Source organism: Salarias fasciatus, chromosome 12, assembly GCF_902148845.1.
Source record: "Salarias fasciatus chromosome 12, fSalaFa1.1, whole genome shotgun sequence".
In the NCBI taxonomy this organism is placed as follows: Eukaryota; Metazoa; Chordata; class Actinopteri; order Blenniiformes; family Blenniidae; genus Salarias; species Salarias fasciatus.
In genome coordinates, this window is record NC_043756.1 from 28941450 (window position 1) to 28968631 (window position 27182).

Consider the following 27182-nt stretch of genomic DNA (forward strand, 5'->3'; position numbering starts at 1 on the left):
GACGTACGCCCGGGTGTCCCCAGCGTCCGCCCCCCTCCCCCCTCTCCCCCCAATCTGCCACGCTGATTCGCGTTTCCACAGTGCGAATCACAGTTGGAAATGGTTTTTATTCTGTGTGAATAAGGACAGCTGGTGAAAAAAAGATCGATTCTTCCGAAGAGGTAATTATTGTTTTCTCTTTTTTTTGCCACAGAAACACAAATAGCTTATTACAAACGGGAGAGTGCCTGCTAATGTGTAACTGACAGGTTAGTGGATGAAAAGACCCAGTGGTCGTCAGAGGAAATCTTTTGTTGTCCGTTGGTCTCCAGTAGCTGCTTCATGATGAAAAGTGACATGTTACACACAAAGTACAGTGTTTCCTGCAGGAAAAGAGTTTGGCGGGGGGGGGGGGGGGGGGGGGGGGGGGGGGGGTAGCGTGTGGCGTCGCTGCTAACGCTGCCAATGCTGCCAGTGCTGCTAACACTGCCGGTGTTCGACGGTCTGAGAGTTTTGTTTTTTTTTCCCTTTCCGTTGTCCGGGTGCTGCACAACTTAGCGCGGGCGGGGCGCCCGGACTGAACCCTGAAGTAGCATGTCGCTTCCTTGGTCTGCCTGAGACTGTGAGCTGAGCCTGTTGCTATGAGACCCTCTGCACGTCCTCCCCCTCCCTTCTTGTTGTGACGTAAAATGCGTAATTTCCTGCGCGCCAGTGCGGGAATGTCACCGGTCGACATGCAAAGCAATAATTATATATATTGAAAAATCCCGCGACATGTTAGAGGAGCCAATCGGCTTAATCTGCATTTTGTCATCTCCACTCGTAGTGGCTTGGCTAAAACGGACATTCATAGACATTTAAAAGTTACGCACTATCGCTTTAATAAAATGAAGGTTAACCCTCCAAACCGAGTTCAATACATCAACAAAACACACTAAAAATACAATTAATAAAATACAAAGATGAACATATGAACAAGGCGAGATATGAAGGAAAGCCTTCTCCATAGAAGAACCAACACATGCAGTCAACTCTTTGCAGTCTGCCAGGCCCCAGGTGGTTTCAAATGTGAATTCTTCAAGGGATTCATCAAACAGCTTGCCCTTCTTGAGCTTTCTGTATTCGAGGAATAATTTGTCAATGGAACTCTGCCCCCTACTGTGTGTCCGTGATCCCTAAAAAAGAAAAGAATCCAACAGAATGCAGTTCTTTTCACCATATTTCAACACATGACTTTAAAGGACCTATATCATGCAAAATCCACTTTTTTCAGGTTTTAAGCATGCCACAAAGTTGTTTTCTCTTTAAAACCACCCCCAAAATGTTATGTGACTTCATCCACGCATGTCTGAGTAATCTCTTTCAGTCTGCTCTCTACAGCAGCCCCTCCCTTCGGCTAGAAAACAGCTCGTTTGAAACTCTTCAAACCTAAGTACGTCACAAAAGTTGAACTCCTTCCCACCACTCTTCTCCCACCCAACCCTGCAGACAACACGCCCACTCTCCTCTGACCAGCACGCAGCTGATTCGCATTTTCCACTGAGGAGCCCCCCCCCCTCCCCAGCAATCAACGTTGCTGCCTTTTGTATCTCCGATCACGGATATAAACTTTCACCATCGTCTGAAAGCAACAATCAAACAAGAGCAAGAGTCTGAAGGGTCTGCGCTTGGTGAGTTTCTAACAGGAAAAGACGTTTTCGCGTGTCTTTGCGTGTAGAGAAGATAGAGCTGTAAATGAACCCATAAATGCATTTATGTCTGGTCATTAGTTCCCCTGTTGACCACTAGGTGGACCTAGCGCTGAGTGAGAAACAGGAAGTAAAGAGACATGAGAGAGACACGAGTGACAGACACAGAAGATAGAGAGAAAAGAGCAAAAGAGAAGTTTATTTTAACATCATACGACGGGTCAAGGGAGCACACGGTAAAGTTTCTCTGTTTTGTAACTTTTGTTCAGTGATTAAAGTGATTTGTGGTGTGAATTTGCATAAGAATAGTCCGTTTGCGTTTGATTTCTGTGTATGAATCAGTTCATCTGTGAAATGCTCACTTGCACATGCGCCACTGAAAAGATTGTTTAAGTTGATTTTTATGTTATTTACAGGAAGAAATTGAATTGAATTGATTCTGTTACTAATGTGTGTTTACAACTTGAGATGTAATACTGAAATGTCAGATGGGACTTTTGTTTGAATGAAGTGTATTTGATTGACTACAGAGACTGATTTATGTCATGAAAATATATTAATTGAGATTTTTATCTCCCCATTTTTAGTTTTCACGGTGTTAAATGAAGATGTTCATCAGCGTTCACAAGAATAAATTCTTTGTTTCATCAGTAAGAAGCGTGGACTCTTATAATTGACCAGGAAGTAGTTACAAGAGCTAAAGAGCTAAAGAGCTAAAGCTAACCCTTAGAGATGCTAACGCATGACGTCTTTGTTTTGAAGCGCTGATTGGTTGAAGTTCGCTGCCAGTCAAAGTCCACAGAAGGAGAGGCGGGATTTTCAGTGAAACAGAGCGTTTTCTCTTCCGGGTTTCAGAATTAGCCCCAGAAAATCTTTTATTTCACACAAAATTACTTTTACTTAGCGCCAAAAATAAACTATTACCATGTTAATGCCAATAATGGGGTTTGGACTAGCTAAAAAAGCATGATACACTGTATTTTCTACCCCTGCTCACCAAATTAAAACAACATTTGAATTAGAACCTCCTTCCACAATCTTTGGGCAGCAAATTAAATACAAGAGAATTGTTGCTTGTCCACATTTTTATGCTTTTCAATGTGTCCCTATATTTCTAGCTAAACCATTTTTCTTATCATTGGATGGATTGATATCTGAACTGATTTGGAATAAGAAAAACACTTGAATACACAATAATAAATTGCAGAGACACAGTTAACATGGTGGATTATCACTTCCTAATTTCCATTCCTATTACTGAGCAGCCACATCTTGCATTGGAAGAGAAGGAGCGCACCCTTCAGCTCCATTAAATGACGACACATCCTGCAATCCTGCGTCACTGCACTCCCTAATCTGCTCAACCCTCCCCTGTCTGAACCCCTATTGAATCATACTTTGGACACCATATTGACACATTCTCTTCGAGTTTGGAAACATTTTAGATATTCTTTTGCACTTAAAGGAGTCTCACTTAATCATCCCATAACAAAGAACCACTGGATCCCAGCCCTGTTACTGAAGAACAACCTGGATCCTTTCTGGTGGAACCAGCAGTCACAGGAGCTCAGAAGAGGGGCTGGAAGCATCTTTATCGAGAAATAACAATGCCTCTGAATGGAGAAACTAAAAGAAGAGAAGCTCAGTTGCAGGAGGAACAAACCAAGCTTGTCAAACTGCAGCAAACCATGGAGAGTGCCACATCTGCCTCCTAAAAGCAGGGCTGGAACATGCTGAAGAACCTTGAACATGCCTTACTGGGCCAACTATTAAACATTTAGTCTTTTTTTTAATTCAAGACTTTTTCAAAATATCCAAAATGTATCCACAAAGTTTCTGTACATTAGTTACTTTTTGAGGTGAGGTGATCATTAAAGAAATCATAAATATGATGTTTTTGTTACTTCTGTGTTTGTGTCAAAATAAAAATCACTTAAAGTGAGCCATGTTGGTTCTTCTATCTGTTGTTCTTTACTTTGCTGCTCGCTCACATTGTGACATATTCCATTTAGAGCACTGTAAATCCAGATTTGAGAATCATGAAGACTGTGTCTGGATCAGAGTGATCCAATCCAACAGAGCCGGCCGTGGCATAGGCAGTATAGGCAGATGCTAAGGGCGCCGTCCATCAGGGGGCGCCAGTGCTGCTGCACCCGCAGTACAAATGGGAAAGAAGAAAAGTTTCACAATTTTTTAAATAGTTGTTGTAATCTTAAGCGAAGACAATTAATTAATTCAGTAGTTTACCATATTATTTCCTGAGTCGTTCGCCCGCCCCCCTCCTCCCCTCTCCTTCACTCCATGACTGTTTCTGGACGCCCCATGATCAGCATGAAGAAATGTCAAAACGACCAGAACTGTCCTGGAGCCCCGGGAAGAAAAAACAAGAAAACGAGGAGGAGAAACGAGAGCAAGACAAAAGAAAAGGTAATGTTGCAAGAAATGATCTCTGTTGCAGAACGTGACATTAACCTGGATGGCTGCTAATCACTAATCAATAATCAATATCAATAATGTGGAGGGGCTTGTTTTTGTAGAAAATAATGTAGATAATGTAGATAACTACTGGCAATCTCAGCTTACATTCCTCAGGGAAATTTATACTAGATCATTTCAGACGCTGTTTACATTTTCTTTCATTCGTTTGTTGAACGTTTTAATTGCCATCTGGACAGCTAACGTTGGCCCTGCTGGTAATAGTCACTTTTCCACCCATATCTTATAGCTGTGGGCTCATCGGTAATGTTAATTTAGAGTATCACAGGAGAGGGAATGCTGCTGTGAATATCAGCATTGCTGTAAATCAGTCAGATGTGTATTATAACATCAGTACTGCAGTTTACTGCAGCTTTACATTGTGCTATTCAGCATTCCACTGTAATGACAATAAATTGAATATCAGAAACAAGTGCATTGTATATTAAATATGCACTCCATAGTGAACATCATACATGTATATGGGTTTTTTTTTTATTATCATTTCATTTTATTCTTGGAATCATGTGTTTTTATAATTAGATACTCAGTGGAGTCACATACTCTTTTCAGATGTGCAGCTAAAGTTTCTAAATCTCCCCTGGACCATCGACCACTTCTGCTGCTGCTGCCTCCACCTCAGCAACTCAATCCACCTGGGATGCAGCAGAATCAAGGCTTCATTTGGGGCCTCCACCTCAGAATCAAGCGCTCCTCCTGGTGCCTCCACCTCAGCTACACCTTCATGAGAAGAAGCTGGCAGAACTTTACCCCAACATGTGGGCTGCACTGAGAATCTCTGCCACTCCTCCTTTTCCAGTGGCTTCTGCTGAAAGAAGCTTGATGTTTGATTTTCTATGCCATTTATACTTCATGTTCGGTATTCATATTGTATTTCATATATTCATTTAATTTTGCTTTTATTTATCTATAATTTATTATTTTGTTGACTATGCTGATTGGGAATTATCTTCCTTTAAATAAAACAATTGTCGAAGACAAATCTATCAAGTTTCTTGTTAGTATACAGTATACACTGGCAATGCAAGGGGTGCCACCTAAAATCTTGCCTAGGGTGTCGGATTGGTTAAGGCCGGCCCTGCAATCCAATGATGCGTTGAACAACTGGCATAAGAATCAGACAAATTACCTGATCCTGGATAGCAAAAAATGGGATTTCTAAATCCAGGTCATTTTGATCTCGATTATATTTTTCTAACAACTGGCCCCACAAAACCCAGAATTCTTGTCTCAGCTGAAACCTGGGGAACAGTGGGAAGGAGACCCGGGAGAGCAGATGTCAGTGGAGGTTTAGGAAAAAGTATAAGACAGGGTTCACTCTTCCTCCGTTTGTGTAAGACAGAAAATCATTGAATTCAAGGTGCTCCGCCTCCTTCACTGGTCTCCAGTTAAAATGGCTATTATGAGGCAAAACACTGATCTCACTTCTGACTGTTGAAGACAGGCACCTGCAACCCTGTCACACAGATGCTGGTCATGTGTAGGACTGAGTGACTGTTGGTGACCAATATTCAACTTCCTTTCAGATAGTCCGAAGATAACCATAGAACCTTCCACTATGTCTGCAGTCTCTGGAGTCTCTTCGTATGGTGCTCAGGTCAACCCATACCATTGCCTTCTCAACACTCTGAGCAAAACAGCTTCTTTTAACGAACTGGCAGGAGAAACACCCTCCAACATTCCAGTTGAAGATGAGAGATCTCCTGAAATATCATGTCTTTGAAAAATCTGCCACAGATTATACAGAGAATTTCTGCTACACATAGGAACCGGTCCTGAGCCAGTTGGATGGGGTGGATCATTCTGACTTTGTGTTGCATAGCATAGCATCACCGTTACTGTGAATCTATTTTGTTGAAAGAACTGTTCCTCTCTGTCACACCATACATATCACACATTCAGTTCATTTGTATGTTTAAAACTATGATTTTATTATTTTAAAGGTGCATTAAGGAGTTTGCACGTTTTAAGCGAAACAGCGCCCCCTGCAGGCCTTGAGCGTAATGCAGCTTAGTGAAAAACTCGTCCCTGTGGCTCGAGTGCACGGAAGAGGGGAACTCCATCTTCGCTCGTTTAGTAGCGCTCAAGTAAGATTTAAGTTTCTTTTCCCTGGTGGAGTCTGTGTGGAGCTGTGGCAGTGCTAGAAGCCAGTCTGTTCTTACTTTCTGGAAGATCCTGCTCAGTTGTTGCTCGCTAAGCATCTGGCGGAGTAATGGCTGACAAAATCGGAGCGCGCATTACGTCATTCCTTTCAAATTCTCCCCAAAAAAACTCTGGAGCCAGACCGGCACTGTGACTTTCAAGTGACGATTTAGCGCTGTTTGAGGTTCTGGTAATGAATATGTCAGGGCACATTGTACACATCATTAAAAATGTGCAACATATTTATGGTGGAAAATAAGTATTTTAAGGTTGTAAAACTCCTTAATGCACCTTTAAGTTAAAAATAGATCTTAAACAAAAATAAACAAACAATACACCACACACCAGTATTAATCCTCACTTACTGTTTCCTTCAACAGGATCCTGGTTGGAGCTGGGAGAACCTCCATCTTGGTTCGAACTTTTTCGAGCAGAAGGTAAATTTAAATGTGCATCTCTGAAAACATCTGGTGTCACAGGCTCTCCGTTGTTCTCCTTCATCATGTCCCACATGCACGTCAACAGGTGTCGTTGGAGGTTTTTGTTCCACAGCAGTTTGAGTCTACATTTCTTCACCAAGCCTCTCCATGAGGGGAAAGTTTTCTCGAGTAGTGACAACCTCTTTCCCTCAGCTGCTGATATCAGTAAGACTGAATGAGTCCAGGACTGCTCACTGAAGTTCTCCAGGATGAACTGAAGCCTCTGACTGTTCTGCTCAGTGAAGACTTCAGGCTGAATAACCAGCAGGAACAGATGAGGTCCAGGATCACAGAGACTCACACAAAGTTCAACATGTTCTGTCAGTTCTGTCTGAGACATGTTTGGTTGCAGGAGGTTTGGGGTGTTGATAAGAACGATTCTTTTGTCCTGAGACTCCCCGCTGACACAAACACATTGATCCAGTTCTTCTTCTGTGTTGAATGACTTCATTCCCAGAATGAAGTTTCCCACTGAGCTCCTCTCAGACCAGCTGTTCCCCAGCAGAACCAGCCTCAGCTCCGACACTGGAAAGAAGATTTAAAGTTGTTTTAATGTATTTTACAAGAGCTTGATGATGAGATCAGACAGTTCTGACCAGTGTTGTTTTTGGCAGCCTGCTTTGATTTAGTTTTAGTCTTATGCTACGTTCACACCGAAAGCGTCGCGGGCGTCGTGAGCGTCGCTTTTCTATGCAAAGTCTATGGTGGATGAGCGTCGTGGAGCGGCGGGCGGCGGGGCGGCGCATCAGGAGCGTCATGAGCGTCGCTTTTCCAGCGTTTCGAGCGTCGACGCCCATGACGCTCGTCCCCGGCGTCAGGAGCGTCGTGAGCGTCGCTTTTTGAGAGTTGGGAAAACTGAACTTTCGACGCGCTGCCGCTGAGCGTCAACCAATCAGAGACGATCCCTCCGGTGCTACGTCACTACGAGTGATCCGAGCACCGATGCGGGCCGGCCAGTGTTGCTAACTTGACGACTTTCTCGCTAAATCTGGCGACTTTCCAAAGCCTCTTGGCGACGTTTTTTTTGTCAAAAGCAACTAGCGACAAATATAGCAACCTTCTCTGGTGCTCTGGAGACGTGACAGGACGTGTCGTTGCTGTCGTCAATGAGCAGCGGGTGCTGCGTGAGCCCCTCCCCCGTCCCAAAGCGCTCACAAGCGGTCAGTCTCAGCAGCGCTCCCCGCTGCAGTCAGAGCAGAGAGGAGCAGAGCAGACAATAGCGACTTTTCCGACGACGACGCGGTCTAGCTTTATTTAACAAATAAAGCCAAGCCGCTCTCCTGATGCGATCCGCCATAGCTGGAAACAGAAATCAGCCTCCTGCGCGCCAATTAACTGACGTGCATCAAGAGCGTCGCGAGCGTCGCGAGCTTTGTGACCACCCGGTGTCAAGCGTCGTGTTTAAAGCGTCACAAGCGTCAGCGTCGAGGCGTCCCAAGCGTCGACGACGCCCGGGACGCGTTCGGTGTGAATGCAGCATTAGTCTTTTGGACGAAATGCTCATTAGTTTTAGTCTAGTTTTAGTCATTTCAACACTTCATAGTTTTAGTCTAGTTTTAGTCGACGAAAACCAAACGGGTTTTAGTCCAGTTTTAGTCATAAAAAAAAGGCTGAAACAATAGTACAAGAGAAAAAAGACAGACAAAGGAAATTCTAAACCAAACAAACATAATAAAATATACTTAAATGGCACAAAACCATCATAACACATTGATTCCTTGTGAATTAAATAATAACTGGACTAGTTTGATACTTTACAACCTCAATGCAGTGCTTATATGAGCTCTGCAGACAGAATGAGAGGACTAATAGGAGTTTTGCTGATACTTTCAGGCTATTTTTATAATGTCCGTACTGATATAAAAGCTGAAATCTTTTATTAAAACTGGTCTGTTATGTTTCTATGTTACTGATTTGAACTGGTCAGAGTAACTGCCTGTTATTACTTTTGGAGGAGAGATAACACCAATATTAAGATGGTTATGAGGAAAATACTACCATTAAAACAACTGAAATAAACTAAATTAATTCCTTGGGTAAACTTGATGATATGAAACACTTGGAAGTCTTCAAAACTGAAATGACAAATATAACTTGAGTTTAATAAACTTTGTAAGTATTCCTTACCTGAATTTTCTTTATACTAATTTTAAATAAGAGTGAAATTACATTTCTTCAAAATAACACAACACCTGGATTATTTTTAAAAAAAGAAAAGAACAAGAAAAAGTAAAGATTTATTAGGTACTTGGGGAAAAATCTTCACTAATTAGTGGTGGGCTCCTATTGCAGGTTCACAGTAAGAACAAACAGTCAACAGTTGGATCAGATCCTCCGTCTCCCACTACGAGGCGTTCTGTTTTATTTTCTGCTGGATTCTGATTAAAGTACATCCATAAATCACTGCATCTTTTCCTCCCGCCGAGCCCCGGCGAAAGTTGCTGCCCACTCTCTAGTGCGCAGGCGCATGCAGTGCAGGCATGCAGGAAGCAGCTCGAGAATTGCTGAGATTTTCAGAATAAAGCAGCCGATCTGCGTGAACTGGCTGGGGGAGTCGCATTTGTTTTCATTTATTTTGAAAGTCAAAATACCGACATTTTCGTCTCGTCTCGTCTCGTTAACGAAAACAACAGATACGTCTCGTCACATTTCCGTCTTTTAAAGAGATATTTTTAGCTCGTCACGTCTCGTTTTAGTCACGGAAAAAAGGGGCGTTGACGAAATACTTTCGTCGTCGTCATCGTTAACGAAAACAACACTGGTTCTGACCCGGAATCAGTTTTGATTACAACAGCCCGAGTAAAGTACAGGAATATTAATTCTTCTTCTAGGATGTTATTGAGATCTGCTGCTTTCACAACATTTCAAAAAGACTTATTATAGGATTTCTATGTGTATTTCTCTGTTGCAGCTGTATTGCTTGTGTTGTTTGTGTTTTAGATCCACATCAGAGTGAGGGCTCTTTTCTCTGTCTTTAAACCTTTAAGCTCGGGGCCATTTTCGCCTAAAAGTTCAACGAAAGACGTACCCAAAGTAAACTGAATGCTGTTCTTGAACTGTTTGGAGTACATGCATGGTTGGGGTCTCATTTGAAAGCTGACAACCTGTATTTTCACCCAGTGCAGTCAGAATTACTCTAGGTGCTACTGACACATATTTATTTATGTTGCAGCACACTGAATTAGGATGAATTTCATTCTCGCCTGAATGTTTTCCCTCATAAAACACCTGGAAACAAGTGTGGCGGCACTGTGTGAGCTTGAAAACACAATTTTGCTAAAGCCTGGGGTCTTACATAGTTCAGGTCAAAATGTCAGAGCAGTAATACAAGAAATGAGTGTTTCACACATGTATTTGTACTGCTATGCCCCGGCGGGGTCAATTTTGGACATCCTCTGTATACCCCCTGGATGCCCTCTGTACAATGGTATATGTTGGTTTTTGGCCCGTTTTTACATTATTTTCACTCCAAAAACTCATAAAGTACTCAAACAATCACTTCAGATAGGCTTCAGTGTGGGATAAGGCACTCAGATTGAGAGGAGCAGGGACAGACAGCAGGTGCATCCCTCAGCAGATGTCTGAGAATTCACAAAACCCCGCGAGCGGGCCAGCCAGCCATTCAGCAAGCTCATTGGCTACCAGCCCTGTCCGTCAAACGCTTCTACCGACGTGATTGGCTCAGAATACGTTGATTACGAGTGATGACGACCGATGACGTGGGTCCATCAGTTTCGGCAGCGGTTGGCTGGTTAGCCATCGGAGGGAGGGATGAGTCACTTGATTGGTTGAAAAATGAATAATAAGCAACAGAAACCGATCAGTCGCCATATTGGATATCCTCAGAGTGAGGAGAGACGTCTGGATGTTTTTATCTGATAAAAAATTGATTATTATCGAACGCGCACGCGGAGAGACGTGCCGCGTGCGCGCGCGGTGGCGCGTCTAATTCTGGATTATTTGCTTATTTCAAGACATGTTTTGGACAAAAGGCTATACTTTCTAGCTTTGCCTGGATGCATACGTTTGTACTGTGGCAGTTTTTGCTGGATTATCTGGATTATGGATCATCTGTGATCAGTTATGAGCCTCCAAAGGTGAGTTGCGCTGTTTACTTAATTTGCTGTATGTTGGACAAATGTGTTTATATTACCCGCTGTGGTTATCACATCTGAAAGTGGTTTATACCAGCGGATTCGTGAGAATATCAGCTTTCTAACGGTACATAGTACGTCTGTGGAATATGCAAAATATTGATAAATGCATCGGGAGATGTTGATCGGCCCGCCGGCGGGCCGGTCTGAGCTTAATATTCCTGTCAACTTCTACAATGTCAGATTTTCAATGAGCTCTGCTGCAGCGCCTCCTGCTGGTATGAAGGCTGTACTCACTGTCAGGTGGAATCAACTCAAAGCTGCTGCTTCGTATCAGTGGAGGACCTGAAGCTGGAACAAGACAGAAATCTTGTTCATTCACACACAAACATTCACACATTTTTCACTGAAACCTAATTTATGGCTCCCCCAAATATTTCTCCCTTCACGTTAAAGACCACAAGCTCTCCTACGTCATGTCAAGTGCTCCTATTTTACAGTTTGTTTAGTATACACACAAAATAAAACTCAATTCCTTTGGATCATTATTTACAACAAATCATATTAAAACCAAATTACGGAGGGTTCCATAACTGTTCATCAATTCATCAATCAATGAAAAAACTAAATCTGTTCAGGAAATCCCTGATTACTGAGCATAAAGTGTTCTTAGTGGGGGAAGACTGAAGCTGTCAAAGTGATTAAAGTTTAATAAGACTCACCCGATTCTTCACTCGCCATAATGTCACTCTGTAGAAAACCTCTGAGATGGATGGAGCTGCAAGAAGAAGAAGAAACGGGTCAGAACTCTCAATATTATGTAACTATTGTTTGCACAAAAAAATCTGTGGATACAGCATGTAAGAAGCAGACCAGAAATACTAAGAGTGAAGGTGACAACAGTGGGAATACACACACACACACACACACACACACACAGCCCATTATAAAACAACCACAACTCGCTTCTTCTTTCTTACAAAACTAATCAGTCGATGTTTTCACAATTAGTTGTAGAGATGAAAAGGAACGATTATATTGTCTTCACGGCGTCGTCGATCTCTGAGATCTGGTCCTTCAGCTGGTTCCACTGTTCAGCTGCTGTTTAACATGCGTTAGCTCCATCCATGGACGTCACTACACTCACACCACCCTCCTCTTATGAACCCTTGGTAGAAACCAGCATTTCTCTCAGCTGGTTCCATGGATCACAAGTCTTCGACACCAAAGACTGTTTGATTGCTATGCCATTCCAGAATACCCTGTTTCAATGTTACTGGTTCTGATGTGCTGCATTATGGTTTTAGCATATATTTTCATGGTTTCTTTGCTTTTATGAGTTTTCAGCTTTTGTTTTGTAGGAACCAAATTGTATTGTTTTGTATTATCATGCTGTTAGAAGTTTACTGTCAGCTAGTTTGCTAGATTAAAAAATGATGGCATCAGTGTTGTGTCTTATCAATCTATGATCTCACTGAAGTCAATATTGGAATTGGGTTCTGCAGAAAGTCTTCAGCTCTGACTCTGGTTCTGCTGGTTTCTTCCTGTTTAAACGAAGTCTTTTCCTTTCCACTCTCTCCTGTGCTTAGTCACATGGTTCATCATTTTTTCTCAGTAAAAGTGCTGCCAGATGTATTTATTACTTTATAAATAAAACTCAATTGAATAGAAAGATAAATACTTGTGAAACAAGAGTTTCCTCCAGTATTCACAGAAATATTTCACTGTAGCTGAAGAAAATCCGTTCCTTCCTCATTCTTCATCTCTCAGTGCAACACTCTGCTCTGCTCTGACATTCAATTCTGTCTCAAAACTGGTTGATCTGGTTGACTTTCTGCCCCGAGCCACCATCTTGAGGGGACAAACTCAGCTTAATATCCGAGAAATGTTCAGCACCGGTCAAAAGTTGACAGTTTATGTCTGAAGACAAAACTTTTGAAGTTTCATTGAAACTCACCTGTGAAATTTGATATTTTTCTTCCACAAACCTCTTTTTCCAGGGTTAAAACCCTCCTGCAACACGATATTTAAGAGGACATCCTGCTCTGACACATTTCTCAAGTTGCTTTCAGCTATTTTTTTCTGCAGAAAGTGAAAGTAAAGACAGTCACCGTCAGGGTTGCCAGATCGCACGAGAGAAACAAGCAAACGGGCTTCTGGAAACAAGCCACAGTCCTTTAATTCATTCATTTACTTTTGTAACACTTTATTTGAAATTTTCCAATTATAGTATTAAACAATCTGTTATACAAAAACGCTTAGAAAGATCCCCACAAAAAAATCAAATAAATGCATCAAAGACAACAGACAGACAAAAATAGAGAGACAGTGAAAGAAAACAAAACAAAACAAGAAAGAAAAACAAGTGCACCTAACATTCCTGATCACAGGACTGTCCAAGGGCAGGCGTAAACAGTCAGAGTTCCAGTTCCAGAGCATTTAAACTGTTCACAGCAGTTATTAGAGGTCCAGGTTTTGTGGAATTTAGGGTGACTACGTCCTCTTTTACCCGGTCATGTCCTCTTTTTACGTCCTGTCTGGGGCGTCCGGGCGGGTTTTTTAAATTCAAGGAAATGTCCGGGGTTCACTGTCTCTCAGAGCACGTGAACGTAAACTCACACACACACACACACACACACACACACACACACACACACACACACACACACACACACACACACACACACACGCACAGACGGTGCGGAGCAGACGGGGCTGTTCAGACTGCGGAACACGGAAGAGCAGCTTCTCAGATGAACTGCAAAAAAAATTCCAACATACCGAGATGAAAAATAGAATGTAAGCAGGATGAGGAAAACAATTAAAGATTAAAAGTATATATCCTTTTCGTTTGTTAAGTTAGTATTTTGGTGAGACTCTTATATTCTTCTTTCAGTTATTACGAAATGTATTGTTGAAACTGTATTTCCTAACAGAAGAGTTCATATTTAGAACATTATTTAATATTTGTAAAGAGTCTAAGAGAGCTATTATTTTGTTACAAGTTTTTACATTTCATTTTATTTTGTTAAAGAAGTTAATTTCATATCATTGAAGCATAAAGCATGTTCATCAACCTCCGAGGAGCGCCTCCCCCCCCTCCCCCCTGCCAGTCCTCTTTTTTGAAATTCAAAATATGGTCACACCAGTGGAATTTGTTGACGTGACTGTTGAGTGTACATCTGATCTTTTCCAGCATTAAGTTCAATGTATCTTTAATCCAGTGATGATGTGATGGAGCAGTAACAGCCTTCCACTTCGATAGTGTCTGGCTGTTAAGGAGGAGAAGGCAATAACCCTCTGTAAATGAGCAGGACGAACAGATCCAGCCGGGTCAGAAAACAAACCAAAGACAGCGACCAAGGGAGAAGGTGAGATGTTATAAGCATACACGTTAGAGATAAAGACCAGAACATACGATAAGAGGTAGCTGGAGTCTGTTTACATCTATTAGGTACACAATGCATCTACGTTCTGAAATGTCCTTGCTAGATTAGCTTTTGAGAAATGCAATCTGTGTAACACTTTAAACTGTATTAAAGGGGCTGTAGTACGCCCCCCGGTTGAAGGATGACACTTTTAACTGATGAAAACTCCGGATTTAATGGCAATAAATCTTCATCTTCACCGTAAGAGCTTGTGCCTCACTAGGGGGCTGCTAATTACAAAAATACAATGAAATAACAAAAATACAAAACTGATTTCTCCGTTCCTTTTCAAACTCCGCTCCATTCATTCAACCATTGTCAAGCAACCTCACCGAAAAAACGTCTTTTCAGGAAACAGTGCTATCAAAAAAAAAAGCATCATATATCAAAACCGGAAGTTCATCTCCGCTGACAGCAAACAAACATTGGTCGTACAGCTCAACAAAATAAAAGACAGGAATCATGTGAATCGAACATTGAAATGAAATTATGGTTATTTACACTCCCACCAAAATTATGTGTGTTGATTTACATCACAGCAACAACAAATAATTTTCTTAAAGAATATAACATATTTCATATAACATGTAACACAACAAACTAGTACCTTAACAACTTTCTAACAACAATACCAGTTTTTGCACAGGACGCTCTACAACTGATAACTTAGTAGAGCGTTGACCTTTGTGATTTAGTTTACTGTCTCCAAGTGCGAGCTTCACTTTACGCACAAGTCCATCTTTTCCACAGACAGTCTCTAAAACTCGTGCAAGTCTCCATTCTCCTCTGGGCATTTGTTCATCCACGTCCAACACAACATCACCCACTTTTAGATTCCTCTTTGGTGAGTGCCACTTTTGCCTGGAAATGATGTTGTGAACATATTCTCGTCTCCAGCGGCTCCAGAACTGTTCTGCAAGGAATTGCACGCGGCGCCATCTTCTTTTGCCATACAAGTCCTCCTTTGGAAAGGTGCCAGGTGGTGGTAATGGTGCATTGGACTTCATGTGGAGCAGATGATTGGGAGTTAGTGGTTCTAAGCTGTCAGGGTTATTCAAGTTTTCAACCGTCAGGGGTCGACTGTTGACTATGACCATAGCTTCATAGAATAAAGTCCGTAATGAAGCATCATTGAGTCTCCCATGAGCAAGTGACAGAGTAGTATTCAGAACACTTCTGACAGTTCTTATCTGACGTTCCCACACTCCTCCTGCATGACTGGAGTGGGGTGCATTCATTACAAAGTCACATTGTCTTTCACACAAAAAAGTATTTAGTCTCTGAGTGTCTAGTTCATTTAAGGCTGCTCTAAATTCATTTTGAGCACCAACAAAGTTTGTTCCCTGGTCACATTGGATTTGTCGGACTGCACCTCTGATCGAAATAAAACATCTCAAAGCGTTAATAAATGCATCTGTTGACAAGTCCTCCAAAAATTCTATGTGTACAGCACGAGAACAAAAGCAGGTGAACAAGAGTCCATAACGTTTGTGTTGTTTCCTTCCTTCTGTTGTCATAAATGGACCAAAACAGTCCATGCCGCAGTATGTGAAGGGAGGAGAGGGCTCTAAACGTTTAGGAGGTAAGTCACTCATTCTCTGACCTTCTGGAGCTTTGCGGAGTCTGCGACAGATCACACACTGACGGATAAAAGAAGCAACGGTTTTACTCATTCCAGGAATCCAGTATCCATTTGATCTGATTTCATTTATGGTGAATCCTTTTCCTTGGTGTTTTACTTTATCATGACAGTGGGATATTATTAGTTTGGCTGCATAATGATCCTTTGGGATCACAATGGGGTGCTTGAAAGAGTCACTTGTTGGTGAATGTTGAAGTCTCCCTCCCACCTTGAGGAGACCATCTGTGTCGACAAAAACATCCAGTTTAAACAGTTTGTGGCGATGTGGAAGCTGTTTTCCCTTACTCAACAGTTTTATTTCTTGTTCATATGTTTGACTCTGCACATCATGAATGATCACATATTCAGCTTTTTCCTTTTCACTCACTGTAGCTGGTGCATTTGATTTGATTTGTTTAGCTCTTCTTATAAGATGTGCTACAGCTTTGACTGCTTTGGACCATGACGAGAACTTACTCAGACGTTCTGCGAGACTTGCAGTGTCTGTGACTTTAGTTAACATTGTCTGTACTTTTCTGACTTCTGGATCTCCAACAGCCAGCTCCAGCTCAACAGTTTGTGGTGTGGGTAGTTCATTTTTCCACAAAAAGGAGGGGCCAGTGAACCAGCTAGACTTAATTAATTCATTGACTGTTGTGCCCCTTGATGCACTGTCTGCTGGGTTCACTTCTGATGGCACATAAAACCACTGCGTTGGGTTTGTACTTTGTCTGATTCTTTGGACCCTGTCAGCTACAAAGGTGTGAAAACGGCATGACTCATTGTTTATATCGCCCAATACCACCTTTGAGTCAGTCCAAAAATATTCTTTCACATCATGACAGAGTTCTGCCCTTAACATATTACTGACTGAGACAGAAACTGCGGCTGCTGTTAGTTCAAGTCTGGGGATTGTGGTTAGCTTAGTTGGAGAAACTCGAGCTTTTGCTATTACCAGAGAGCAGTGAATTTCATCTTTAGCATTTTTGGCTCTCAGATAACTACATTGTCCATAACCACTTGAGCTCGCATCTGAAAAATGATGCAGTTCTATTTCCTTCGGCTCACCAAAACTAACAGGTAAGTAACAGCGAGGTATATTTAGCTTTTCTACATTTACAAAGTCAGTTAGCCAGTTCTCCCACCTAGGTTTTAGTGTGTCTGGCAGAGGTTCGTCCCAACCAATACCATGTTGGCACATTTCTTGTAAGATTCTCTTTCCATTCAGTATATACGGTGCTAAGAATCCGAGCGGATCATAGATTGATGCAACAGTGGATAGGATGCCTCTGCGTGTGGCTGGCTGGACTTTTAGTGTGTTGTCAAATCTCAAACAGTCCATTTCAATATTCCATTGGATGCCTAGAGCTCTTTCTTGTGGCAGATCTTTGAAGGTTAGATTCTTTGTGTTTGTTCTTACAGCACATTCTGATGAAGGGATGCTTTGCAAAACAGTGGGATCATTAGAAATGAACTTGTGGAGACGGAGGTTACCTTTACTGCATATTTCTCTGCCCTCCTGTGCCAACTGGATTGCTTCCTCCACTATATTTGTGCTTGTAACTCCATCATCAACATAAAAATCCTTTTCCATGAACTTTGAACCTGTTGGGTGCGACTTGCTGTGTTCTTTGGCCAAATACTTCAGTCCATAATTTGCGCAGCCTGGAGACGATGCTGCACCGAAAAGGTGGACTTTCATTCTGTAGGTTTGAGGTTGTGTGTTTGTATCACCGTTTTTCCACCAGAGTAAGCGCAAATAGTCCCTGTCCCTTTCATCAACATGGAACTGATGGAACATCTTTTCTATATCGCACATCATAGCAATAGGACGCTGCCTGAACCTTAGGAGAATACCGGTCAGATTGTTTATTAAGTCTGGTCCTTGGAGAAGATGATCATTGAGGCTTGTTCCATTGTATTTGGCTGAACAATCAAATACGACACACAGTTTTGTTGGCTTTTTTGGGTGATAAATCCCATGGTGGGGAATGTACCATTGTTCACCTTTTGTTGCCTCATTTTGTATTTCTTCAACATCTCCTCTTTCAATTATGTCATTCATGTATGCCACATAGTCTCTTTTGTAATTCTCATCTTTGTTAAACCTTCGCTTTAAAGCTAGGGTTGGCGATCTTGGAAAACTAGCATGTAGCACGAATGTAGCATCTCCCCAAGGCTCCGCCCAGCTCCCACCCCATTGGAGGAGCTCCGTTGGGAGCGGAGATGCAGAGACGTTCCGCGCGGTGCGCGCAGCACTTCCGCGTCCAGTGCGTTCCTGGCGTAACCTGTCCTCAGCGCTTCGTTTCTTCGTTTTTCTTTATTTGCACTATGCCAAGTATGGCGCACTCACCGGTAAGTAAAGCCCCAAACATTCTTCTCCGCCATTCTGCAACGACGCTCCGTCCTTCTACGCGCGCACTGAATCAGGGTCAGTGCACGCCATTGACATGTACGCGCAGGGGGCAGGTCGAACAGCGAAGGGATTTGATTGGTTTAAAAAAAGGTGTCCCGTCAAGATGATTGGTTGCTGTTTTTCCCGTTTTACTCCTGCTGTAGATAGCGGATATTTTCCAAACTACTTTAAGAACACGCTATGAATTGTTTCCCATCGGGTCATAAAGATCATTTTAACCAGTATTTAAAAAAATGTATCTCATTCAAATCGCCAACCCTAGCTTTAAGTGTTCGAGTCTGATTTCTGCAAGCCTTTTGTTGTCTGGTAATTTTGGCCTTTGTTTGAATGGGAGAGGCATCTCACAGTGTCCTCGTTCATTTTTCCTTATTCCATCCTTGAGTTTGTCCAGAAAAATAAGATCCTCTTGTGAGACTGTTTTGTCGCTTGCTTTTGTGTCCTTAAAATCTGACTCAAGAACATTGATCACATCTATAGGTGTCACTGCAGGTAATTCTTTTACTGTAACTCTATGGCACATACTTGTTTCAGCTTCTTTATGCTCTGAGGAGGAGCCACCAACAATGCTCCACCCGAGATCTGTCAATATTGCAAATGGCTCATTGTCATTTCCGAGAAGAACCTGTTTTGTAGCTAGAGTTCTGGGACAGTTAAATCCAATGAGTAATCCCACATCACAGTTCATTAATGGTGGTATTTTGTCAACAATCTCTGACAGATGGGGCCATTGCTTTGCCGTTTCATTTGTGGGTATGTTGTTATAGTTAAAAGGGATAAAGTCCTTTGTATAAGAGGGTGGAAGGTCAATGTGAATGTAGGACAGTTGCCCATTATGGTCGCTAGATGGTGCTGCAACCTCATTTTTTCTTTTGGTTTGTATTGTTTTGGAGTTCAGTGATTAGGACTGTTGGTCCTAAAGGCCCGTCCATGCTTCACATGTACGCGTTTCCGCGTCCGCTTTGGAAGGTCCGCGCACCACCGATGCGGACGCGCTTTCTCCCATGCTACATTTTGAGCTCAGCTGTGCGCGTCTCATGCAGGCGCGATGATCCACGCAGCCTCGAGAAGCTTTTCCGGCTCTACAGACTGTTTATCTGCTCCTTTATTACGGATTATTTAGAGAAAATTAAGCACATACATTGTCAGTACATTATCTTTAAGTATTATAGTTTATTTAGCCTTTTTTTTTTCTGTTTCTGAATCGCGGGGGCGGCGCCGGAGCGATTAGTTACTTTTTCACTTCTGTCTGCAGACCTTCTCCTCCCTCCAGACAGTCTCTCTCTCTTTCCACGAGTTTTTCACTCTTTCGGTGTCTTTAAGTGGAGCCATCAGGCTGTAGCTCCGTCTACTTTCACGTTTACCGTCATGTTTTGTTTGCTATGGCGCTCTGGCGCAGGCGCACTCTTCCGCGACCTGCGCGCACTGCGCAACGCGGTCTCAATTTCTGGCTGCTGCGCGGACGTCCGCGGATCGGTCCGCGCGGACCCTAGCGGACAGGAATTCATGACGATTTTTACGTCACGCGGACCAACGCGCAACGCGCACCCACGCGGACATGTGAAGCATGGACGGGCCTTTAGAGGCCACCGTAGTAGCGCAGCAGCTGGAACGCGCGAAAACGCTATTTCCCTTCAGTCTCTGTTCTGTTTCTGTAAGGTAAGGATGTTGTGAGCGGTCTCTGTAATTTTTGATAGTTATCTTGCCATTGCTATGCAATCCATGTCTGTTGCTAAGCCGGAGTCTCTGTTCTGTTTCTGTAAGGAATCAAACGTGGAAATAAATGGTCAGAGCCACGATTAAACGCCACCGTGTGTCCGGCTCCTTCAGCACTACATCCGCACGATCACACTTCCAAAACACAACGCAGAGTCGGATGCGACGGGAGCCAGAAGCGACCCGCGGTTAGGGTTACATGAACATCTGAGTTGTAACCTCTCACACGTAACCCTGAGACTCTCTGACTTTTAACCATCGCATGAACTCCCAGCATTGTGGTTAGCTTTAACTTAACTGGATGGGAGTCTGCTTGTAACTGGTTCAGTACCTCTTCACTGACAAATGTGCTGTCATTTTGGGTGTCTAATAAAGCGTACACTAACTGCTCTTTAGATGAACTCTGGGCAGTGGAAACCCACACAGGGACAATCATGGAGGTACTACCTGACTGACCCACCTTTGTGACGTTCAGAGCTGTGGCTGCTGTAGTATTAATTTCTGTGGCTGAAGAAACATTTACAGAGCTCTGAGGTCTTTCATTTCTCTTGTAATTTTCATTGTGCAAACAGGTGGGATGCCGTCCTTTGCAAGTGTCACGTGTGTCGATGACGACAGTCTTTGGCATTGTGGCCCACCTTTAAGCAGCCGTAACACAGTTTATTGTCCTTAATAAATGAACGTTTTTCATCCAGTGACTTTTCTGTGAAACTTGGACATTTTGGTAATGGGTGCTTTTCATCTTTGCAGAACATGCAAGCTACCTTAAACTTTGGGTTGTTTGTATTTACTTTATCAGCTTGCACAGAAGTTTGTGTTGTAAAGACTTGAGAAGCGGATCTGTTTGGTTTAATCTCTTTTGAGTGTCCCTTTTCCAGAGGTGAACTACATGAATGGAGTGCATATGAAGAGGTCACAGGGTTACAGGCAATTTCCACCTCAAGTGCTATGAACTCTGTAAAATCCTTAAAAGAAGGAAAATTTCCACTTTCCATGAGAGCAGCTGTGACCCGACGATTCCAACGTGTTGCAAGCCATTCTGGGACCTTTCGTAATAACTTTTGGTTCTCCTCACAGTCACTTAGTATCTCCAAGCCTGTGAGGGCAATCGAACATTGAAATGAAATTATGGTTATTTACAGGGGCTGTATCATGCAAAATTCACTTTTTGTATGTTTTAACCTTGTTATATAGTTATGTACTCACCTAAAACACCCCCAAAGCGTTTTTTTCCTCCGTGCCTGCGTGGTAAAGCTTTCCTCCTATTTGTGCTGTTCAGAGAGGCAGCCCCTCCCGCACCCGTGAAAACGTCCTGTTTCCCATGTTGACGTCACACTGTGAAGATGGCTCCCCTGAGCCCCCCTCCCGCAGGCCCTCAGCAATCAGCGTTGCTGCTTTTTGTAACTCCGATTTCGAGGATAAACTTTGACCATTGTCTGAAAGCAACAGTCAAGCAAGAGCAAGAGTCTGAAGGGTCTGAAGGGTCTGGAGGGTCTGAAGGGTCTGCGCTTGGTGAGTTTCTCACAGGAAAAGACGTTTTCGCGTGTGGAGAAGCTAGAGCTAAAGAGCTAAAGCGAGCTAGCGTATTTGTTTTGAAGCGCTGATTGGTTGAAGTAGCTGTCAGTCAAAGTCCACAGAGGGAGAGGCGGGATTTTCAGTGAAACGGAGCGTTTTCTCTTCCAGGTTTCAGAATTAGCCTCAGAAAATCTTTTATTTCACACAAAATTACTTTTCCTTAGCGCCAAAAATAAACTATTACCATGTTAGAGCCATTTCTAGGGTTTGGACTAGCTAAAAAAGCATGATACAGCCCCTTTAAAGCATGTCTGGAACATATGGAAAAAGACTGAACAGCAGAACTCCAATAATATGAGAACAAATAAATGATATTCTACTCTTAGCCCACATGTTGACCTTTTAAAGGGAGTCTAAACAAGAAGGGGACGGAACAGTAGGAACATTTGCAAACTTGTTTCACCTGAAATCTGTAATTTGCAAGTATTAAAAAAAAAGGTCATCCTTAATTTTCTAGATAACTTCAAAGTTAGCAAAAGTGCCATTAAAATACAGATCCTCAATTCTAATGTCCTTTTGATGCCAAATTTTGAAGCCACTGTCCAATAAAGATGGTTGAAAAGGATGATTATGCATTATCAGTGAATGGATAGAAATAGTTTGAATACCTAAACATCTTTTGAACTGACTAATGATTCGTAAAGAATGAGTTACAATTACATTATCCTGAATGTTGTCAACTAGTGGTGCACCCTATGCATTGAATTGGATTGTAAACCTGTTTTCTAAATACAGGTCAGGTTCTATTGTGATGCTCGGAAAGAGTGAAGCTTCAGCTTTCGTGTCTGATGAAGCTGATGAGCGATCCAACTGATGGCGAGCTCCCAGTCCACCTTCGGTGCTTCAAGCAGAACTTTTAATTCCGCCACACCACACATGTTGACCTTGAACACTGATCCTGACAGACTGCAGCCGTCTTCTGTTCTCAGAGTTTAGTGTTACCATCAGGTCCTCGGTTTAATTCACCTGCATAAAAATCCCACAAGAACTCTCTGTTCCAGCTCCGCACTTTCACTACGCTGTGAAATATTAATGCAAAATTCCGAGATTGAGTGGTTTTTGCGAAGATTGCTAAGACGGAACTACTTACTAAACATGGCGTCTGGGCGTAGTGATCTCATAAGAAAAAGTAGTTCCCAGTATTTGCTTCAGTGTCGTAACACTACAATATTATTTGTAGGTGTTTCACAGCGTAGTGAATGTGTGGATTATAACGTGTCCACCCAAGTGTTTTTGGGGTTGTTGGATTGTGTATTTGATGAGTTTGACGAGGGAAGCAACTGTACCATCCACTTCCATTATGTCCACCGTGAAGCTCTCCTCGGACCCACCGCTGAATAAACAACAGCTCGCCCTTACAAAAAAAGTAAGTACGCTGCTCTAAAGGACTAGGGAATTGCCCTAAATGGGCCAATTTGCCAAAATGTTGAAGTATCGCTTTAAAAGGGTGTTATTATCTTTGATGGTTGTTTTTCTGCTGGCTGCACGACAAACTGCTCTACAAATAATAAAGTACCTTGGCCTGATCTCAGCATCTTCAGATACATTTACGGGACATCTTATGAGGTTGCTGTCACCTCAATCCAAAACCTAGGAGCACATGTTGTTAGAGAAAATACTGGCTGTCACTTCCACCTAAATGTTTATGTGACGATAATAGCAATGACAATAAAAAATAATAATAATAATACATATTTATATTGGAAAGTGCTTTTCGAGATACTCAAAGAAACTTTACACAATATATTTAAAATACTTTAAAAGTGCTAATGAAGTTTGATATTTTAAATGTTTAAATTGGTTGAGATTCAGGAATATATACTTGAAGTTCAATATTAGCATCATCCACTTCCATTGTAAAACATGAGCAGAACATTCAAGTCCTGCTATTGTCAAGTTAGAAGCAGAGTTTGAATCCCTCCTCTCAATCTGTCTGTCCAGTACTGTTCTCTCTTTTGATGAACAAACCCCAACAAACAGCAGAAAACCTCCAGTTCTGAGTTCTGTAGAAAGTCTCCTCTGACTGGTTCTGCAGCTCTCTTCATGTTGAAAGAGACAATTTTTTTTTCTTCACTTACTCTGCTGTGCTTGGTCACATGGAATTGTTGTTTTTTCTCAGTCAAAGTTCCTTCAGGTATTGTATTTATCACAACAACAAAAAACTCAGTTGTAAAGAATGATAATAAAGATTTTAGAAACAATAGTTAATCCTTCAAATTAATATTCATATAAATATTAATATTTCAGCTGAAGAACACCAGTTCCTTCCTCAATTTTCATCTCTCAGTGCAACACATTCAAAGGTCTGTATCTTAACATGTTTATAGACTGAAGAAAACAACCATGCCTGTTTTTAATCTGAAATAACTGTGAAATTAATTTCTAGTTTTAAACTGGTTGAACCAATTTCCTGCTCCTCACCACATTCTTGAGAACATTAATTATGCAGAAGTCAAATCTTTCCAGTTTCATGTCTGAACACTAAACTTTTAAAGTTTCATTGAAACTCACCTGAGAAATCTGATGTTTTTCTTCCTCAAACTTCCTCTTCCAGGGTCAAAACCCTCCAACAGCTCGATCCTCCAGTCTGATCTTCATCCAGCTGTCGCACTTTCTCGGTTCTTCCACTGTCTGCACAAAGTTAAAGTAACAACCAGAGAGTCACCGAGGAATCCTTCAGAGTCACCTTTCACTGACTGCACTGTGCAGGATCACCAGATCTGACTGACTGTAGCCCAACCCACGTCCATAAAAACAACAGGTCATCAACCAACACCAGCTTCACAGCTGCTCCAATAAGCACAGAACAACAGAGGCACAAACAGTGCCGTCATACAACCAAACAGGAAGCTGATTGTTTCACTCAGAAACCACCAAAAGGCAGAGTTGAGACCAAGTTACTGTTTTCCATCTCACCACAATCAAGTGTTTGGATTCAGGTCCTGAACAAATCACATCAGACAGTCTCCTGAACAATTCATCTCATTGAACTGTTTTTAATTGAATCCATGAATCCATGAATCCCTGAGAGCTTTTTAACATGTATTGATTTAATGAATTAGCTCTAAAATAAGTCCAATTCAACACATTTCAGACAGAGCAGAGCAGACATAGCTTTAGCTTTTAGCATTAATAACCAGCTGAAGGATTTGGGGCTGATGATCATGAGGTCAGATTTATCTCAGTTGAGTTGAAAGAAGTTGTTTTGCATCACCCTGTTTAGTTTATAGACAGGGTGGAGAGGAGGTAGCTGATTTGGTGGAGATGTAAAGTTGGACGTCATCAGTGTGGCAGTGGAGTTGGAGACTGTGATAAAGGACCATCTTACCTGATGGGAGGATGTAGATGATGAAGATCAGGGGGCCAAGTACCAAACCCCGGGGGACACCTTGTGACACAACAACAGTGCAGGAAAATTGCTTCTTTATGTGGATGAATTGTTGTTGGTTGTAGAGGCCTGAATGGAGATGATTCGCAGAGTCAGACTGGGAGACTTTATTAGGCCAGGAGTCAGTCATTCAGCAGGCCACCCTACACACACCCGTGTTCTTATCTACACTGACATGCATGGATGGGCACACACACACACACACACACACACACACACACACACACACACAGTCTTGTATTTCTATCCTTGTGGGGACCGTCCATTGACTCCCATTCATGTCTAGCCCCTAACCCTGACCCTTACCCTAACCCTAACCCACACCACAACAAAGCCTAACCCTAAAGAAATGTTTTTGCACTTTTACTTTTTTCAGTAACAACAACATGGTCAAGAAAACACTGTTTCTCCTACTTAGGACCGGAAAAAGGTCCCCACAAGGCACGTCGTTCCACGTTTTGCTATCCTTGTGGGGACATTTGGCCCCAACAAGGATAGAAATACAAGAACACACACACACACACACACACACACAACATTTTTGTAATAGTGTGTTTTTGGCTGATTAAAAACAAGATGTATTTTCTCCAATATAGATATAAGTCACATGGACACACCATATGAATCCAATAGTCTTGTGTCCTTTTCTTTTTCTTTTTACAGAAGGAGCTTGACATCGTGATGAGAATTTGGATCACCCATTGGATCCATCATCAAGGCACTAAAGGACATGATCGGTTCCATGGAAAACCTTTCCTCATGTATCATGTAGTATAATCAGTCAGTATAAAAGTTTTGGGATGTTAGCAGCTCAGTAGTATTGTCTGAAGTAGAGCAATGCCACCCTCACACTGAGGGGACTGCAGAACAGAGTCTGGTAGTCTTTCCACACCAAAGGAAACGTGAAATTGTTTGGTCCAGTCTGAAGCATTCCATAGGAGCAGTGGGCAGCTGCGGGGAGTGCCCGGGGACCCATCTCCAGATGAAGAGCCAGGCCAATGGTCAGAATCACCTGACTGGCGGATTGACCTCGTGCATGTTATTCGTTGATGGGGTTGATTCCTGGAGGAAACCCACCCAGACACAGGGAGGAACATGCAAACTCCACACAGAAAGGCCCGCATGGTACGGGGATTGAACCCAGGACCTTCTTGCTGTGAGGCAAAAGCACTAACCACTCATGCACTGTGCTGCCTTTGTTTCCTTGAAGTAAATATGCTGGATAAAATACAAAGTAGATGCATAGCCTGCATCTACTAGCTGATTCAGACCACACAGTTTTTTTGTTTCTGGAAAAATAACATAAAATGTAATTAAAAAAAAAAAACAAAAAAAAAACAACATGTTTTATTGGCGTACTCATCAATTAACCAGGCAACAAATTCGACTATTCACACAGACACACAAGAAAAAAAAAATTCTTGGGGGTGCTCATGGTGGTGCTGTGGCTATCCCAGGGAGACCGAGAGCACTCCCAAGCCCCCTGGTGCTGCCTATGCACTTGGTTCTCAGAGTGCTGACCTACTGGAGGTTCTCAGGTTCTCTAGGAGTAGGACGGGAAGCAGAGCTTTCAGCGATCTTGCTCCTGCCATGCAGAATCTGACAATTTATTCTTTGTACGCATCTTTACAAAACATTCATGAAAAAATAGGCTACATGTTTCCTTTTCCAATCCTGAATCATCAAATATGTGCAGAGACCTGAAAACAGGCCGACATTTGAGGAACAAATTGAAACTGTAATAAAATTTGCATTTTACTTGATCAAAAATGTAATGAAACCCAATAGTGTAATAATTTCACAAATAATGTGAAGCCCCTGAAACAGTGCAGCACATCACAGCAGGGAGCAAGACGCTGGCAGAAAAGGCAGACATGGAACAACATGGACTTCAAGATTCAGACTGACAAACTGGTGATGGCCAGTCAGCCTGACATAGCAGTGTTGGAGAAAAATTAGAAGATAGCAGTAGTGTTTGATGTAGCCATCCCCAGCGACAGTCAATAGTGGTGACGGTAGAGATTGGGGCACTCGGGGCAGGAACCCCTAACCTCTCTCTCCTTTGCCCCTCATTGTGTGATCCACTTCGCTCTGCTGCTTTTCAGCTTTACCTGAACTAAAAAAAAAAAACAACTAAAACACCTGATCAGTCCAGTGTTGTTT

General features: G+C 42.3%; 1 protein-coding gene across 1 annotated transcript in view; it reads right to left on the bottom strand.

Annotated features, from left to right (window-relative positions):
* Positions 1 to 12955, bottom strand: part of LOC115398019 (GTPase IMAP family member 8-like) — a 20958-nt gene extending 8003 nt beyond the window's left edge. Inside the window, exons 1-4 of the mRNA XM_030104633.1 lie at positions 12836 to 12955; positions 11601 to 11656; positions 11176 to 11229; positions 6671 to 7309 (exon numbers count right to left, since the gene is read on the bottom strand). Coding sequence (XP_029960493.1) covers positions 6671 to 7309; positions 11176 to 11229; positions 11601 to 11619 — 712 coding nt within the window. The 5' untranslated portion in view covers positions 11620 to 11656; positions 12836 to 12955. The remainder of the gene's footprint in view (positions 1 to 6670; positions 7310 to 11175; positions 11230 to 11600; positions 11657 to 12835) is intronic.
* Between the last annotated feature and the right edge of the window lie 14227 nt (positions 12956 to 27182).